Here is a 17,412-nt window from a genome sequence, read left to right as displayed (position 1 = left end):
TGCACCATTTCCATAATGTCCCATTCAATAAAGTATGACAGCAAGCTGAGTCTGGACGGGTGTTTGAGAGTTGTGTGAATTATTATGGAATGCAGGATGGTCTTTGATTAAATCAAGCAACACCTCAAAAACCATGAGGGAAATGCAAAACATGTTAGTAAAGCGGTCATAATCAGATGGACTCTTAGCATATTCCCATGCAAGATGTAAACTACCAGCTTTTGCAACAGGGGTGTGATGAGCCATCTGTGGTTTATTGTACAGGCCTTCTTTGTACTACAGTAGCATTGTATTATATAATACGGATATGTACAAGACAGGATGATATTGTAAGCTAAGGGGGGTCATGGGCATGGGTGGTAGGCGTGGGCGACCTGAGCACCCCCAACTTTGAGTGTCCCTATTGTAACTCTTTGCTGCCAAGAATATTTGAGGTACTTCAACTGTTGAAGAGCACATACTGTCAAGGCCATATCTTGGCAATAGTCTAGAATAAGCTTGTTGCTCCTCAAAATATTATTAAATAGTTGATTATACTAGCCTACAATTGTTTGTAGATCATTTGGTAAATTTTGAAAAATATCATGTCATGTTCAGCAGTTTGAACTGGTCTGACCCTGAACCTGACCATTATGAACCCATTCAAAGTGGTCTGGCCCAAAGTTCACCCTACCTGTGTGAACTTGACCGAGGTTTGGTTCTTGGTCTTCAGTTATCTTGAAAAAAACAGATGACACCAAACTTTAGCAGCACTACATAGGTAAATGAACTCAGAGATGAAACTTATATAAGGATCAATAAGCAAGACAGAAACAGAGTTAACCAAAAGCCAAAAAAGTGGAGATACCTCAATAGAGAAATAGTACAGATATGAACAAAGCATAGAAATAGGTATAGAGGTAGGTACAGATAATTTCTGGAGGTTCGGAGTTCTGGAATTCTGGAGATATAATAGAAACAGAAACTGGGATATGAATATGAACAGGAGTTCTAAAGGAGGAAACATTTGGATATTGACTGGAGGAAAAAGTATTTAAGGTGGAACATACAGAAGGTCGAGGAAGCAGGCTGGCTATAAGGATACATAGGTCTAGAGATTACATGTAAAATTGGAATGGTGGTAACAGGACTTATCCTATTAAGATATAGAGACCAGAGATCTAGAGTTTATGGGTGGAGTTGGAGCAGGAATTTGTTAGATAGAATATAGAGATTAGACAAAAGATAGGTCCAGAATATGAAATATGATAATATCCATTTATGTTGTGTAGTGATAATTTAATATAGATGTATCCATATAACAGGAGCCTAATGCTGCATGATTTAGCAGTCAAGCTCACACTAGGCTCATATCTAGCTATTTCATAACATATGTAAAATGTCTGTTGCATGCTAATCACTTCCTGATGTTATCTGATGCTTATCCACTTGACCTGACACTTTGACTAGCAGATCTGACATTTCAGCTACACCAGCCAATCTAATATCTTGTACACTTGTCCTTCTCATCTCCTATCCTGTCTTGCTAGCCCCACTAGGTGATAGTTAATTATGAAGTACTATTATTATATTGGTTACATAAGTGTAATCACTGAGTGGCAGCAAGTTACTCCTTTGAAACTCTCTCACTTCTCTCCAAACTCCACACACTTAATATAAGTTCATTCTATATGGCTACCATTTTCTCCATCAATGCAGGCTATTTTTATTTTTATTTTTCTCTTTCTACTTTATATTTTGATGTGATTCATAATATTTCCAGATTCCACCTACTGCAAATCTTTTGAATCAACTGGGAGTGCAGAAAGTGCTAGCATATTTAGTCTAGCAACAAATCAACCTAGAATTATAATATCATCTTCTCAAGTTGGCTGAAACAGTACTATCCAGATGGCTATAAGTAGGCTCATGTTATTTTTCATTTAGCTCATTTGTTGACTAGCATTGATAAAGATTTCCAGTTGGTAGACTATTTGGAAATAAAGGTTGACCAGATAATCCAGTCTTTAAGTAGGCTCACCACTGAGGATAAAGAATATAGGAATGGAGAAGCATCTTGGTGAAAGGCTTAATGATCTGAATAAGAGACTGAATAAATTAACTGTGTCCCAAAAGGCCTTTTTGAATAGAATCTTAGATTTGTTCAAGCAATAATGATATGCTCAATAATGTTTTACTTGGATTGCTATATATTAGAATATGTAGCAAAGGTTTTCCATCCCACAAACATAGAGGTACACTCACCTATGTTATGCCTACCTTTTAGCAGCTTTCACCTTAATCAGGAATTTATGCATATGTGTATATATTAGTATACATACTTGGCAATTTTAAACTTTCTGTGAATATATATAATACTATCCTGAAGTGCATCTATACTATTACATACTTTCATTATTACTAATGAATGATACTAATAGTCATGTTCACAGTCTTTCATTCTCTAATCTGCTATATTATCAGAATGATACAGACAATGCAATCAAACTGTGAGTTATAGTTCACTCACCACTATTTCTAAATCTACTCTTCTCTCCACTTCTGACACTCTTTTGCTGTTACATCCACTTGATGGGACTTATCCATATTGGAGAAAAAAATTATATCCTCCAAAGCATCTGAGTTTATTGTATCATATTACCTAAATCCATCTTAGGCAAGAAAATAAGATGATATGTCCTATAAATTTTTTCTTAAAGACCAGTGATAGAACACCATTTTTATTAGCTTACAGGTGGCCTTGTCAATTAGAGTTAAAGTTAATGATCTGTATAGCAGCTGTCAAATTTGAACTTTAGTAGAGTATATACAGACTTCATGCAAGCTTTGCTACTTTTTAGTCAGAAGAGGTCATGAGTGTGAGAATAGGTAATGAAACTTTAAATACAAAGATTAAAGGACTCTAGCAGTATGGAAACTAGAACCTCATTATTATTACTAAGCCTAGAGTTACTAGCAGTGTTGCATTATATGTACTTATCAATAACCTTCATTTGATTTTTATAATGTTTGAGAGTGGCTAAATATAAAAGAATCCAGTTACCTCTAACAGTGTTTCTTAGAGTGGCAAATGAAATGCATCCCTCTATTATTATAGCACCTTCTGTATTTCATTATCACTGTATCCCAGAAAAGATAGAGAACTAGTAATATCCTGTAGGTTTCATCTTCTGTTCTCTAGCTCTAATGAAATCACTGGCTAGTTCAGATCTAAACACTCAAATAGGAACTATTTAGATGTTTTTTTAAAAAATTCCACTCTATCTGTGTCTTTACTATTTCATTCTAACCAGTATGGAAGCCTTGATTAGCATTCTATATATAAGCTCAGCTCCTTTTGGAATGCTCTCAACATTTAATTCTAAGGAGAGTCATTATTATAGCTATTGGTAGTATCCTGGCTATGTAGAGATAAGCTCCAAAGGTCACTCACTTTGTCAACTCTACAGGGCAACTATGTTAGACATTCGGTGAAGTACCTCTACCTTGCAAACCCCCAGACTGATATAATGCCAGCACATATTGTACAACAACTCCGGAATGCATATATCAACTGTATCATCGCTCATACCTCCAACCCCTGCATTGCTCCCTTCATTCCTTCATCCCACCTCCCCCTCTCTCTCAACTGTACACCAATCACTCGCCTACATGGAATCACCCATCAATCTGGTCATCAGATGTCACTGAAGCTTGCCCCAGCGCATAGCGAGCTCACCTCATCCCACTAATACAAAAACCAACCGATTCCTGTACACAATTGCTACTAGAATGATGATGGATATGTGCGACCTGAGAGCGCACTAAGCACAGGAAAATAGCGGACAGGTATGTGCAAGGTATGGGGATGTGTCCGAGGCTATCTGAAGCGTGGGAACGCGCGGCCAAAGGTGCGGGAAGCACGGGAAAGTGCGGACAAGATATAGGGAAGTCAAGGAATGAGGTTTCAAGAGAGTGAGGGCAAAGGTGTATTGTGAGGTAAGGAATGTCTAGGTATAGAGAGGTATATGGAACCAAATAGGGGCTAAAAAGTGCGCACTACAAGGGACTACTTCGAAGGTAACCTATAAGGGGAGGTATACAGTACGAGGGAAGTGTAGTAAGTAGTCCAAAGTATAGGCAACTTATACTGTCTAGAATCTCACTCGGAGTAGGAAGGGATAGGAAATATAGTAAATATGTAAGGACATGTAATAAGGCTGCAACACATTTTACAAGCCTTGAGGTAAGGAAATTCACATACCAATGGGGTTTGGACGGACTATGGATGGATGAGGGACTTTCCTAATGCATTTCTGAGGTATCCGAAGTGCGGTGAAGGTTCAACGATACAGCGAGGCACAAACAAGGCTCCTGACTGTATCTATAAATGTTGTAAGGTCGCGCGTTGCCTAGTCTGCTATACTTGACACGACAAGTGCGTTCGACCCTAAAGAGGAAGCGAGTGCAGCAAAGATCTAGTAATAGGCACTACTGGTTGGCTGATGTGAAGCGCGGGAAAGTGCACATGCATATATAGAGATATGAGATGTAAGTGCTACTTTCTAGGGAGAGATTCCAACTAAGCTGAGTTGTGTGGTATGAACATGGGGGTTGCTAAACTACCTTCTTGTATGTACTACTGGCGCTTATATATGGTGCCTAAGCGCTGTCATGCAGAGCTGAAGCGCTACTGAGTAAGGTATGTAAAGATATATGTAAGTAAGGGTCCATGATAAAAATAAAGGTGGAATGATATGCAAATAAGAGAAATAGAAATATACGCACTAGAGAGTTTGGTGGACAGTGGATGGATGCTTCTGGATGGCTGGCGCTATAGGGTGCTCAAGCGCGCGTGCATAAACATCGTAAAGCGCAGGAATGTGCACATGCATGTTGCGCGTTGTGCGGGAAAGCTGCACCTTGTATAGGAATAGCTGTGGATAGCATGCAGAGTGATGCTACAAGTTCATGCCTTGTACTCCCTAGTGAAAACTGCCATATTACACAATGAGAGGCACAAGTCTCTACAGCGGGAAAGTGCGGGTTCGGCTTCACAAAAAGGTTACTTGCAGGACAAATGATGGATAAGGATAGGGAAATTTTATATATACAAGAATTAGTTCAGTTCTGCTCCTTAGATAGAATTAACATTCTTGATACATTAATTTTATGCTATCTAATGAAATTTTTTATTAGATCAAATGTCACCAATAATAATAAGAGTTACATCAAAAATTAACCATGAAGGTGAGTCAGGGCTAGGAGGAGGTCTGCACTGTCACAATCCTTGTATGTACATTAATATGCTTATGTTATATTTACATACTATTGTAGATTATCTGCAAATGAATGGTTACTGATTACTGGTGAATTTATCTAGAGTCTCAATACTTATTCTCCCCTGCTGGTAATTAAGTAACGATAAGCTTAGAGAATATAATATTGCAATGTTCTGTAATTAATGGGCTTGAAACTATAAGTGAAATGAATAACAAGATATTTTATCTATACCTTCATAACCTATTTCTTTCTTTTCAAAAATACCTACTATTACTATACCTGGTGCTCTTCTGGTTCTCAGTGTCCCTTCTCATGCTGTTTAGCACCCAGAGGTAGAACATATTTCTTGGTGTTGGCTAGTCTGGTAATAGTATACTATGTTTAGCTCAACTTCTTTATTAGTAAAGATGAACAAGAATACTCCTAATGCTTAGAGATTCTCTGAGGTCTATCAGGCTATCTTGACATTTGCTTAGAATTTCTAGGCTATTGAGAATACTGCACAAGTAAATTATATCAAAAATATAGCTCTAATATTGATAACAAAGGTTGATAACATTGGCCTACTACTATACTAATTGGTTGAGCTAAAAATAAACAGTATAATTGATGTCATACTAGTTGAATGTAGCCTTGATTCATATTTATTGATGAAATGTCTTAAGATAGCAAATGTGAGATTCAAATACTACTTTTCCCCCTATATTGCACTCTCATTATGTAAACAAGCTTTTAGATTTTACTACCTCACAGATTATCTTTACCTACTCTAGCCTAGTAGAGGTATTTTTGGCCCTAAATTTTTCATAGATGATGACATTGTGCTTAAAGAGCCAGTATAATATTTCCTGAATGCCCTTTTGGCTCATCGTTAGATAAAAAATAGGAAGTCTATTGAACAGAAAAGAGTTAAACTTAGGAATTTAAAGAAAAAAGTAGATGAGACATAGAAAGGTATATTTTTTTTGCCCAGAACCTTTCTAATGCTAAATACTATTATCCAGAATTCTCATTCTTGGCAAAGCAAAGCAAATGTTTGGATGCTGAAAGCATCAGAACCTAGCTCAAGAATATAGATAAACTAATGAAAATTCTAAGATGATATGGAAATCAGAAGTTGCTAAAGTGACTTTTAGAGCAGTAAAAAATGCCAAGTGAACTTCTTTAAGGCTTGGAGATGTGAATGGTTGAAGTTCATAATGTATGTTAACCTTAGCTCATCTTTACCCTTATTTTGGAGATAGGTCTACTTAAATCACTGCATTAAGCACTTTTATTCCTTGCTACTTAGCAGGATATAACTCTTCTCACTGCATCCATCCAACACCAGTTAAAACTTTATAATTTAAATATCATGCCAGCAGAATTAATTTCAGAATTTCACCCTGATACTACCAGAGATTGAGACTTTCAGTGTTTAAAGCAAGTAGAAAAATACAATCAGATGTCTGAGGACAACATTTAGACTATTCTTGGGCTTCCAGAAAAGCAAATACTAGTGATACTCAAAATCACTTTCAAACCTTTTGAAAACTCGCCTAGATGCCGGCTAAACACTTTGAACTCTTGGCTAAAGTAGTTTAAGAAAAGTTGAATAGCACTCGGCACACATCAGCACGAAGTCGGACATTGAAAGACTTAGGATATTCAAGGCGTGTTATATGCAGTGGGAAGTCATACTTAGTCGTACTTTACAGAGCTAACCACAATGTAGGTTTGTAAGATTTAAATGCTCCAACACGTATCATATTTCAAATCACAGCATGCATGAATTTTTAAAAAAACTAACTCTCAGCGAGAATGAAACCAGGCATAGGTAGAGTATTGAAGGGAACAGATGCTATATTTCTTTCCACTGATGCACTCCGGCTATAGTGACCATCAGTGGTGATGGATGTATGATCAAGGAATGGACGTACAGCTATATAGAAACTAGTGCCAGTGAAGGTTCCGGCTACTGTCGATAGGCTCGGGAGGACGTGGTGTTTGCAAAGTCAAGTAAGGCCGAACTGTTGCGCTGCCTGTGAAGGGCGAACTATTTCTGGATGTTGTAGCTGCTGAGAGTACGGCCATCTTTGAGATAGCGCGCAAGAGTGCCAACAGCCTTGAGCCAGCTGGATTGAAATGGGCATAGGGTTGGCCTTTAAGGAAGGATATAGAAGGTCTAGGAAATGAGGTAGAGGGCAGGTGGGCGGTTCACTGGCAAAGATAAGGCGCTGGTTAGGTGGTATGTCTGCACTAGAAGAGATTTTCTGTGAGATAAGAATAAATCTTAGCTACAACTTGCAAATAGAACAAAAAATTACTTACCTTATTGAGTGCATGACACTTGATGGTGCCATGCTCAGCACTGTAGGTGAGCATCCAGATTCGAGGGTGAGGTCGATGACACCAACATGCTCAGCACAAGACGAAGCTTTGGAATTTGCCGAACATTTAAACTCCGCCAAAAATGATATCACATATACGCATAAATAGGGGATTTGATCCCATCGATTCCACCCCACTGTAACTAGTATGCCTGAGCCATCCACACATCAAGAACTCCTGGATATTATAGATTAGGCTGAACTTGCTTTGGCCAAGCTACAGCATCAGGATATTTTAGATGATTGGTCTAACTCTGACTCTGACTTCGACTCTAGCTCCAATGATTTCAGCTCTGGCACCTCACTTTCTACTTCAGATGATGATACAATCAATCTGTCTTTTACCTCCCCCCCCCCCATCCCCCCTCTCCCCTATGACAGGAACCTCCAATTCTTCTAGTGATGGTTCTACATCTTCAGATGATGTCATTTTGCCTTACAACAGGCTCTACAATACCATTAATGTCCTCCATGATGAGGTTCAGAAGGCTCATATACTCCATAAGCCTGATGAGCCTCCTCCATGAGCCCCTCAGCTTTACATGTTAATTCATTATGAAGAACACCACTCTCACTTGTTTCAGCAGAAACTTTGCATCAACTTCAAGATTTTTGATGACATCCTTGATCATATCTCTAATCACCCTATCTTCCAAAACAAATCCAACAATCCTCAGCTCCCTGTCTCCATCCAGCTTGCCATTTTTTTAAATCGGGCAGGCCGCTATGGCAATGCCATTACTCTTGAGGATGTTGCTCAATGGGCAGGTATGAGTGTTGGATCCATGGTTAATTGCACTAATCGTGTGATGATTGTGGTGCTTAATGCCCATGATCAGTTTATCTGCTGGGAAGCAGATAACTCTGAGGATGCTGATTTGGCTCACAAATTTGCTGAGTTATGTAGCTGCTCAGAGTGGAAAGGTGGCTTTTTAGCCATTAATGGCTCAAATGTGGATCTTTTCACCAAACCTGGTTACTATGGTGAGACATTTTTTGATAGGAAATCCAAGTATTTCCTTGGCTGTTAGGTATTTGTTTATTTTTTTATATTCTTATGCAAAAATTGATTTAATTCCAGGCAGTCATTTTACCCCATAATCTTCTTATTGTGGATTGTGCTCTGGGTCATCCTGGAAGTGTCCATGATGCATTCACTTTTTGATCTACCTGTCTCTATGAAGATCATGCTGACCTTCTGCCTGATGGTCATTGGGTTTGGGCAGACAGTACATATCTATTGGAGCTATGGTGCATTGCCCCTTCTAAGAAGCCTTGTAATGGGCGGCTGACAAGGGACCAGAAGTCATTTAATTATCACCTCTCTAAGGTATTTTTTTGAAGTACCATATTTTAATAAATTGATTTTATTGATTTATTTAGATCTGTGTTCATGTTGAACACACATTTGCTGTTCTAAAGGGACAGTTCCAGTCCCTTCGAGAACTCTGGTTTAGGATCTAGGCTGAAAAAGACCTTAAGTTTGCTGTACAGTGGATCAAGTGTTGCATCATCCTGCACAACATGATCATTCACTTTGAAATTGAGCATCACAAGAAGGATGGAACATACCAGAGTTCTCTAAAGTGGGCCCATGCAGAGGGGGAAGATTGTATTGATCAAGAGATTGAGAGTCCAGATGGTGAAGAAGTAGTTGGTGACAGGACATATGAAGGCACTCCAGGTCAAGCTGTTCATACAAGGCTGATGGATGCACTCTTTGATAGTCCTCACTCAGGTGCACACCACAGGGAAGGATGACACCCAAAAACAATGCTTATTTGAACATGTACTACTACCAATACACCTGTACAACAAATGTATATACCTATGTAGCATGAATGAAAGTACTACAAGACATAAAACATGTAGATATCCAATGGAACAAATAAGTAACAACAAATGTTGACAACAAGATGACAAAGCAAACATGACGAGGGGATGGACAACAACAGATGCGGACAACAACAAGATGCGGACAACACGAGGAAATAACTCATCCCGTTCCTGCATCTGATGAGGCCTTGGAGGCCTGCATCATTTGGTGGAACTGAATCTTAAGGCAAAGAGTTTCTGCTTCCTTATCAAGCACCAAGGAATATGCTTGGTGGATCCAAATATCTGTCTCACGAAGCCAAATTTCAGTGTCTTTGACCTCCTGCTGGCGCTGATGGCTGACTGCAGCTTGGGAGGCTTTGTGCTCCTGGGTAGCATGAAGCCACTCGTATTGTCACTGTCATCTGATGGAAGACCAGGAAGGTGAACCTTGGACACGTGAGAGGGTGAATGTGATGGTAAGGAGGGAGGGGGAGCAGAGTGTCTCGATATTGAGGAGTCATGTGTTGCTAGTGGGTACATACTGCCAGCAAAATTTTGAGGCACATGGTGCCCACATTGGTAGGCAGATGGATGATCTGAGACATCAGGAGTGTGTGATGACCGCTGACTGTCACCATAGTACATGGAGGGACCAGCCCCACCATGCGGTTGAACGAGGGAGTAAAAGACACCTGTGTGGTCGACACCAGGTCTTGATTAGTGCACCTTTGCGGCCATGGACGGATTAGAGTGCCAAATGGCATCAAGTTCTATGTACCATGGCAGCTCGAGAAGCGTGGCATCTAAAATAATTGATCAGCCAAGAACAAGAAAAAAATGGGACTAACAACTCACCCAGCAGATTTTTTGCTGAAGTCCCCTCAACTGGCATGACACCAGCGCCCATACTGCCGAACGACACCTTGATTTTTTTGTATTTACCCCTGAGACTGTGTAAATTTTAGAATTTTTATTAATGGAATAAAAAATATGATTAGACTTATGTCCCAATGTGATTGCAGACCGCATCACGAAATTTCTTTGGATTGACCGAGTATACAGGGCTGTACTTGACGTGGTCCATGAAGATGAGCTTAGCAAGAACACTGTATATCTGCCCCTTATCTGAGCCTGAGGGACCATCATCTGCAGCAGTCATGGCTTTCTTGCCATCAGAATAAAATGGAATTCAACAATTGGCAGGGTGGGTGGTCAGATAGTTTACCAGTGTGTCGGTAAGTGCACAGTCATGGTGCCACTGGATGGTGAGCCGGGGTCCAGACTGTTCCAGAGGTGGGTGTGAGGTGAAATGACCTTAAATATTTGATTCCTCATCCATTGCCCCCAAGTATGATGGAGTATGAGTGTTGAGGCATGCAGAATGACGGGCACATTGTCGACGGGCAGGAGGCATGGTACTTTCAAGAATGTCTGGGAAATGGCCAACTCTAGGGCTACTCTACATAGACTCTAGGGTCAAAGTCTTGGGCCGGTTGTCATCACCTGCGTTCCGGGTCCGGACCTATCACACTCATCATTTCCGGATTTCCGGATCCGGCCGACTTCTATGTATCGTCCGGATCCGACCCGCGTCTAACTTCCGTGCCTTATCCCTTTGGTATTTCCCTTATCAGTTAGTACACTTTATTTTCCGTCCCTTATTCATTTCCGTCTTCATTTTACTAAGTTCCGATAGACTAGTGATAGTCGTCCCATATGTTTTCTCCATAGCTTTACATAGCCTCGCACTGCACTTACTGTTCTCCATTATGTCCTCAGTAGTATATAAACCCTGTACAGTCTCTGTAGTTTTCCTCAGTTCGAATATCATCTTAGACTCTGCTCATTCTCTCCTCCGTCCGACTTGAGTTTCTCTCTCGTCGACCTCCGCTCATCTTAGGATTGATTCCTATAGACTTGTCACCTCCACCTCTACCTCTGGTAGTCCTCCGCTGTTTCCTTTCTAGTTCGGACTTCGTCCGGATTAGTCTTATCTCTTGTTCCTGAACGTCCGCCGGAATTCCCGTGCATCGGACATCGGACTCCGGACATCACCCGACGCCCTCTGGACATCGTTCGACAGCCCTCGGAAGTTAGGAGCACGTACTCGGGTAAGGGGCGCAGCGCACGAGCTGAAGCCAAGCCCTTCGGATCCGACCCTTGAGCACGTTCTTAACACCGGTCTGGAGCTTCAGCAGCTGGCTTCAGGTGGAGCTTAGATGTTGCTTGATGACAAAGTGTCACGTGTCAATGGCTGACACAATCTCCCACCGCCTCGCACCCTCTCCTGCTTGCCCCTCTCCCTCGGCCACTAGTTCAAACGTACACGTCACCGCTTCTGCTCAACCGATCCCAGTCACAAGCAGCACAAGACCATGTGTGCAGTTGAGGGGTGTGGCAGGCCTGTTGTCCGCAATGATCAGACTGGCAAGTATCGTAAAGCCTGTGCTGATCCAGTTCACCTCAAGATGGAGGATATGAAGGCAGCATCCACACAAAGCGGGAAGAGTAAGACATAGAGAATGAAGACTGCAAAGCTCAACAATGCACTTGCTGCAGCCAGTGCGGGCAATGATGAAGATATGTTGCCGGTTCAGGATATTGACGAGTGGTACAATCAGAATCCATCTACTGGCAATGTTTGCCTCGTTCAAGCCTCATCTACAACATCAACAGGAGTGACAGACCTCAGTAATGCAGACTCGCAGATACCAGATACATGTCAAGACAAGAATGAATTATTCAAGCTCAAAGCTGTGTTATTCCGGCAGCGGACCAACAATGAGCAATTGTTTATACGCCCTTGTGGTGTGATTTCAGGGCATGGAACAATGTACCACCATGAGGCAGTTTCAAATGTACTGGTGTGTTATCCCCACCTCCCTGCATTCATTCAATTAAGATATTGAATACAAAGGTCTTATTTGAGAAGACATTTTCTCTCCCGTGTGCTCGCAAACCACAACACCTCATCTATGACTCCAATTGCAATGCACTCCATTCGAGAGCCGCAAACTCAAATTCTTGGATGGCATGGGGATGTGTGTAGACACCTTCCACCATAAGACAAAGCACAAGGCCAGCGACACATTTTGTCAGCAATGTTGTGACATGAAAGCATATCCAGAGCTACTCGATGAATAAGGCAGGTATTATTTCAACTCCTCAATTGCAGAACAGACCAATGTCTGGTTCAGAGGGTTTCACAATATGTGTCAGGAGATGACTCTGGTGAAATATGATTTTTTTCTGGATGAAATGATACTCCATCGCAATCATGTTACTGTCTTTAACTTGCAGCAGAATGGCAAAAAACCCCATCATCCATGTCTCTCTGTCTAGTTATCCTACTACCGCTCACAGTGCCGCCACAAGTAGCACAATCAATGACAAGGCCAATCGCACTTTTGCGGAGGGATAAGCTTGTAAGAAATGCGAGATCGGCTTCCTGTAATGAAGACATAACAATAGCTATCGGGTGTGCACACGCTGACAGGGAACAGGGCGGATAGGAAAGCGAGTGGGCAAGTAGGTGGGTGAGTGGGCAGGCAGGCAGTTGTGCAGGTATTCAGAAAGGAAGGCAGTGGATAAGAAGGGCAGATGGGTAGGAAATGGATAACAAGGGCTACTGATAATGTGCATTTTGAGCAGAGCATGAACACAGCATACCAACATTAGATGGCGGGCGGGCAGGAAGGCATTGGCAGGAAGGCATCTGTATTGGCAGGAAGGCATTCACGGCGGCGGGCAGCACAATGATCGATGAGGGGCGGGACACACTTTGTCATCGAGTAATGTTTAAGCTCCGCCTGAAGCCAGCCGCCGAAGCCTCAGACCGGCCCAAGACTTTAGCCCCAGAGTCTACGTAGAGTAGCCCTAGAGTCGGCCAAATCCCTGACTTTCATGTACTTTCAAAGTCTGCCGTATGATGCCGGCCTGACTTTGAATCTAGGTCATTGGCCGAGGTTTCTTCAAGACTATAGCCGAGAGTTCAAAGTGTTTAGCTGGCGTCTAAGCGAGTTTTCAAAAGGTTTTGAAAGTTATTTTGAGTATTACTACTATTCTTTAACCTTTTGTGAGAATTCTATTGCAATTGCAACTCCTAGACTAAGGACAGTTAGACCTGGTTAAAAGAAAATAGATTCTTCACTAGCACCAGCAAGTTGATCTGGTTAAGAACATATTTTATAAAATGCCTATCCTACTCATAGATGAAGTGGGCTTAGGTAAAACTGTCTAAGTTATGGTATTAATTGGAGTACTTTCTTTCTATTGTGAATTTTATTCTATGCATAACTGCTTTCTGAGTAAAATAGGTATATATCCCTCCTACAACCTTATTAATCTAATATAAATTCTATTAGCTGCAAAGCAGTGGAGGAGTACTACTCTAAATATTTCAAATCTTCCAGTAATGCTTATTATTCTAGCAAATCTAATACTTCAATTTACAGCAGAGTTGCACTAATTTATACCCGTCACATGCTAATCACTTCCCGATGTTATCCGACGCTAACCCGCCAACCTGACGTTTAGGCCGCATCGGACCCGATGTTTTCCCGCGCACTTGTCCTATCCGTGTCCCGTCCTGTCTTGCTAGCCCCACTAGGTGTGTAGTTCATTATTTTGCACATTGCTCACGTCGTAGCCAGCGCTATTACATGTTTTCCCATAGTCCGCAGCGCCTCATGTTTATTTACATGTACTTCGGATCCGAAATACTCCGCCGCTACTTTCGCCTACGGGTTCCGCATTTCTACGTACTTACATATATATTGGACTGACCTCGAGCATTATTCATTATCCAAGTAGAGGGGAGCAGTTCCCCGACGCTTAGTGGTCAAACCCGATATTTCGTAGTTCTTAGTTGATATTGCGAATATCATCGCTCTTTCATTATCCGTATCAGTCATTGTTATTATCGCGCACACCGCTCGCTCTTCCGACGCTCGCTATAGCGTTACTATTAGTTTCCGACACCCCGAACCAGAACCCGATAACCCGAAACCCCGAAAACATCGGACCCGACGCTTTTGCATCGGACATCGTAATTATACCTTCGGACATTGTTTCCCGCGCTCGGACTATTGACTCCACATCACTCACTTACCCCCAAGACTATTCCCAGACCGCAGACCCCTGGGTCGAACGCACTTGTCGTCTCAAGTATAGCAGACTAGGCAGTGCAAAGACCACAACACAAATATATCAGTTTGGAGCCATCTTCGTATAGCCCCACTCAGTATTGTTGTTTCTACAGCGTCATCATTAGTCTCTGAAATAAGGGACAGTACTTGGGAAAGGGGCACAGTGTACGAGCTGAGGCCGAAGTCCTTTGGATCCGATCCTACGATCCTACGACCTTAACATACTGAATTGTTGTAGCTGATACTTAGGATGTCTTTCTAAATGACATCTCCTTTAGTAAAGCTGCTGTTCTTGATACATTCATAAGAGAAACACCTAGTTTACATCAGTATCTGCTATCTTCTCTAAGATAAAAAATATAATTAGGCATCATACAGACTCTTTGTTCAATAGTAATAAGAAAGTAGGGAAAATAAGCACACTTTTCGAGACTGATGAACTTCCTTTAAAAAAAGAAAAAGCCAAGTCAAAGGCGCCAAAAGCTAGCTCCTCTCAAAAGAAAAGAGGTAAATCTGGAGGTAAGCAAGCAGTTATCAGAGACATATGTCATTAATTCATCTATAAAGGCTCTACAGTTAAGAAAGCTAGAGCAAAGTCTCTAGTTTTTTCCTACAATAAGTATAGTGATTTATTATTGATGATTTTATAGTTGGGCTCCACTGTAAGACTCTTATATTATTAGTCTCTGATTCTACTAATATAATGACATAAATAATGCTCAGGAGCTCCAAGTTCAGAATCACTCAGACCTAGTAGTTTTATCCAAAGAGAAGATTCTATTTACTTTCAATTTGATTGAGGAAGCTGAAAGAGGGAAGATATTAGACAGTTGTATACTCAGGTAAGTATAGCATTATATATAAGTTAAGAATATTAGGCTTGTATTTTCCTACAAAGCTTATAATCACCAGGATAACCTAGAAAAATGACAGTAGATTGATACAATATAATTTAATACATCCCAGAGATGTGAAGGTTCCTTAATTATTCTGTCTCTTAAATGCATAGCTGATTCTAGTTTTGAGAATCCCTCATTCAAAATTTCAAAATCAACATTTAGATAATTGCAATATTTCTATATTTCTTGCAGATATGTAGCAGCATGTTAAGTAATTATATGCTTCCTTAAATTGCTAACTAGTAAGCATAAATTTTTTACCAGTCATATTATAGATTCATCTTTCCGGACTTCAGACTATCTATTGGCATCTTTGTTCTGGGTTTGAGTAGTACAGGAGAACTATTAACACCTACTCCATTGAAATCAAATTTCTTCAGATGACAAATACAGAGCTCATAATATATTGAATATATAAACTGTGTAAGAATATTAGCTAGATAAATAGTCTATTAATAAATATATCTCACCTTGGTTGTCTATATAAGCAACTGAGGTGTGTTGAGTATGAAAATTGCTAAAAAATATGATCATATAAGTACGTAGTTATGTGTGACAATAATTGTTATGATCATTAGGAATAATTAGTCATAATAAGAGAGAAGGCTCACTATAGACAGGCTTGAAGGATTTTAAGGGATTCATAGGGGTCTGGCTTCTAAAGCCAGGAAATAATCCCAGGAGCCTATTTGTTCCATGATGCAGCCATGAACTTATATCCTTAGCCTCATTGTCTGCTACTTGTCATGGACATTCAATTAATAATATGATTCAATGTTGGGATAAACAACTACTGTCTACTAGTATTTTGAATTAGGCAGTTAGTGTCTACTCTTTCATTTTTCATTTTATTTAAGTTTATAATTATTATCTGAATTATCTACAGTAGGCTTAGTCCTATGAATGTCCCATCTGTGCCCAATAGTTCATGCTCTTGGAGTTTGGTCAATTAGATATATACCCTCCTACTTAGTAGTGTAAATTTGTTTTAAATTATAACCATGACTAATTAAATTTAAATGCATAGGTAAGAATAATTTTCCTTAGTTAAAGAGAGTTGAATTTCAATAATAGTAACATTCATAAAGTACTATTAGGTCCTTCCATTATCTATGTAAGGTATAAGTCCTAGAGTATTCAAAATGCAAGCAGAGCTTGAACATAAAATTCACTAACTGTATGTCCTTTGTTTTGATAGAGAGCAACTCTCGCCTCACTCTTTCAAATGTAGCCTAGAGTGATATATCATGAGTCAAAGGTAAATATCAAGAAATTTCATACCCTTGTTTCTATGTATAAAGCCTTCCCTACTTCCAAAAGTCACTGAATTGAATGATATGTGGATAGTTTTTTGATTAGGTTCAAAGATTTTTGCTTTTGTTCTGTTTTATCTCTGCTTGATACAAGCCTTCAAATGATGGTTAGTAAGATGTCATGAATAGGTGCATTGTATTGTGTCTTTGCATTGTAGAGGAGACTGACATTTCTGTAGCCTTGTAGAGGCTATATATATGACTCATCTCAAAGTGCAGTTTGATGTACAACTCATGCTAAACATCTCTCCAATCCTATTGGTGGTGAAAGTGCATGTATCCCTGTTTTGTATCATAGCGATGTTCTTTATGAATCGCCTCTGTAAAATTGCGGTGCACTCTCCTTCCCATTGCATATGCTTCTTGAAGACATCAATGGGAGGCCACAAGGAATGACCCTCAATCATTACATACAGCAGCATTTTGATATGAGCATCTTTTACTGTGTTGTTGATATCAGTGCCAATGAGCTCACTATTTGAATGCATATAGGCATCACTTGAAGGGCCAGACAGGGCAGCCGAAATTAAAATTGTCTGGCCCATATTGTATTGCAAGTCGCCATAGAAGACCACCCATGCCGCAGAATCAGCGAGTGAAGGGA

At 40.4% G+C, this 17,412-nt stretch overlaps 1 protein-coding gene across 1 annotated transcript; it reads left to right on the top strand.

Moving 5' to 3' along the window:
- Nucleotides 1–11,971: 11,971 nt before the first annotated feature.
- HD556DRAFT_1442296 (uncharacterized protein) lies at nucleotides 11,972–12,294 on the top strand (the record flags this gene model as incomplete). Its single annotated transcript, XM_041306436.1, has 2 exons — nucleotides 11,972–12,207; nucleotides 12,270–12,294. 2 exons carry the CDS (start codon nucleotides 11,972–11,974, stop codon nucleotides 12,292–12,294), a joined length of 261 nt encoding a protein of 86 aa, XP_041161316.1.
- Between the last annotated feature and the right edge of the window lie 5,118 nt (nucleotides 12,295–17,412).

This window comes from Suillus plorans, assembly GCF_016647745.1.
Source record: "Suillus plorans strain S12 chromosome Unknown HD556scaffold_22, whole genome shotgun sequence".
NCBI classification, from domain to species: Eukaryota; Fungi; Basidiomycota; class Agaricomycetes; order Boletales; family Suillaceae; genus Suillus; species Suillus plorans.
The sequence above is the reverse complement of the archived record's forward strand: the minus strand, read 5'-3'. Positions and strand labels throughout refer to the sequence as shown.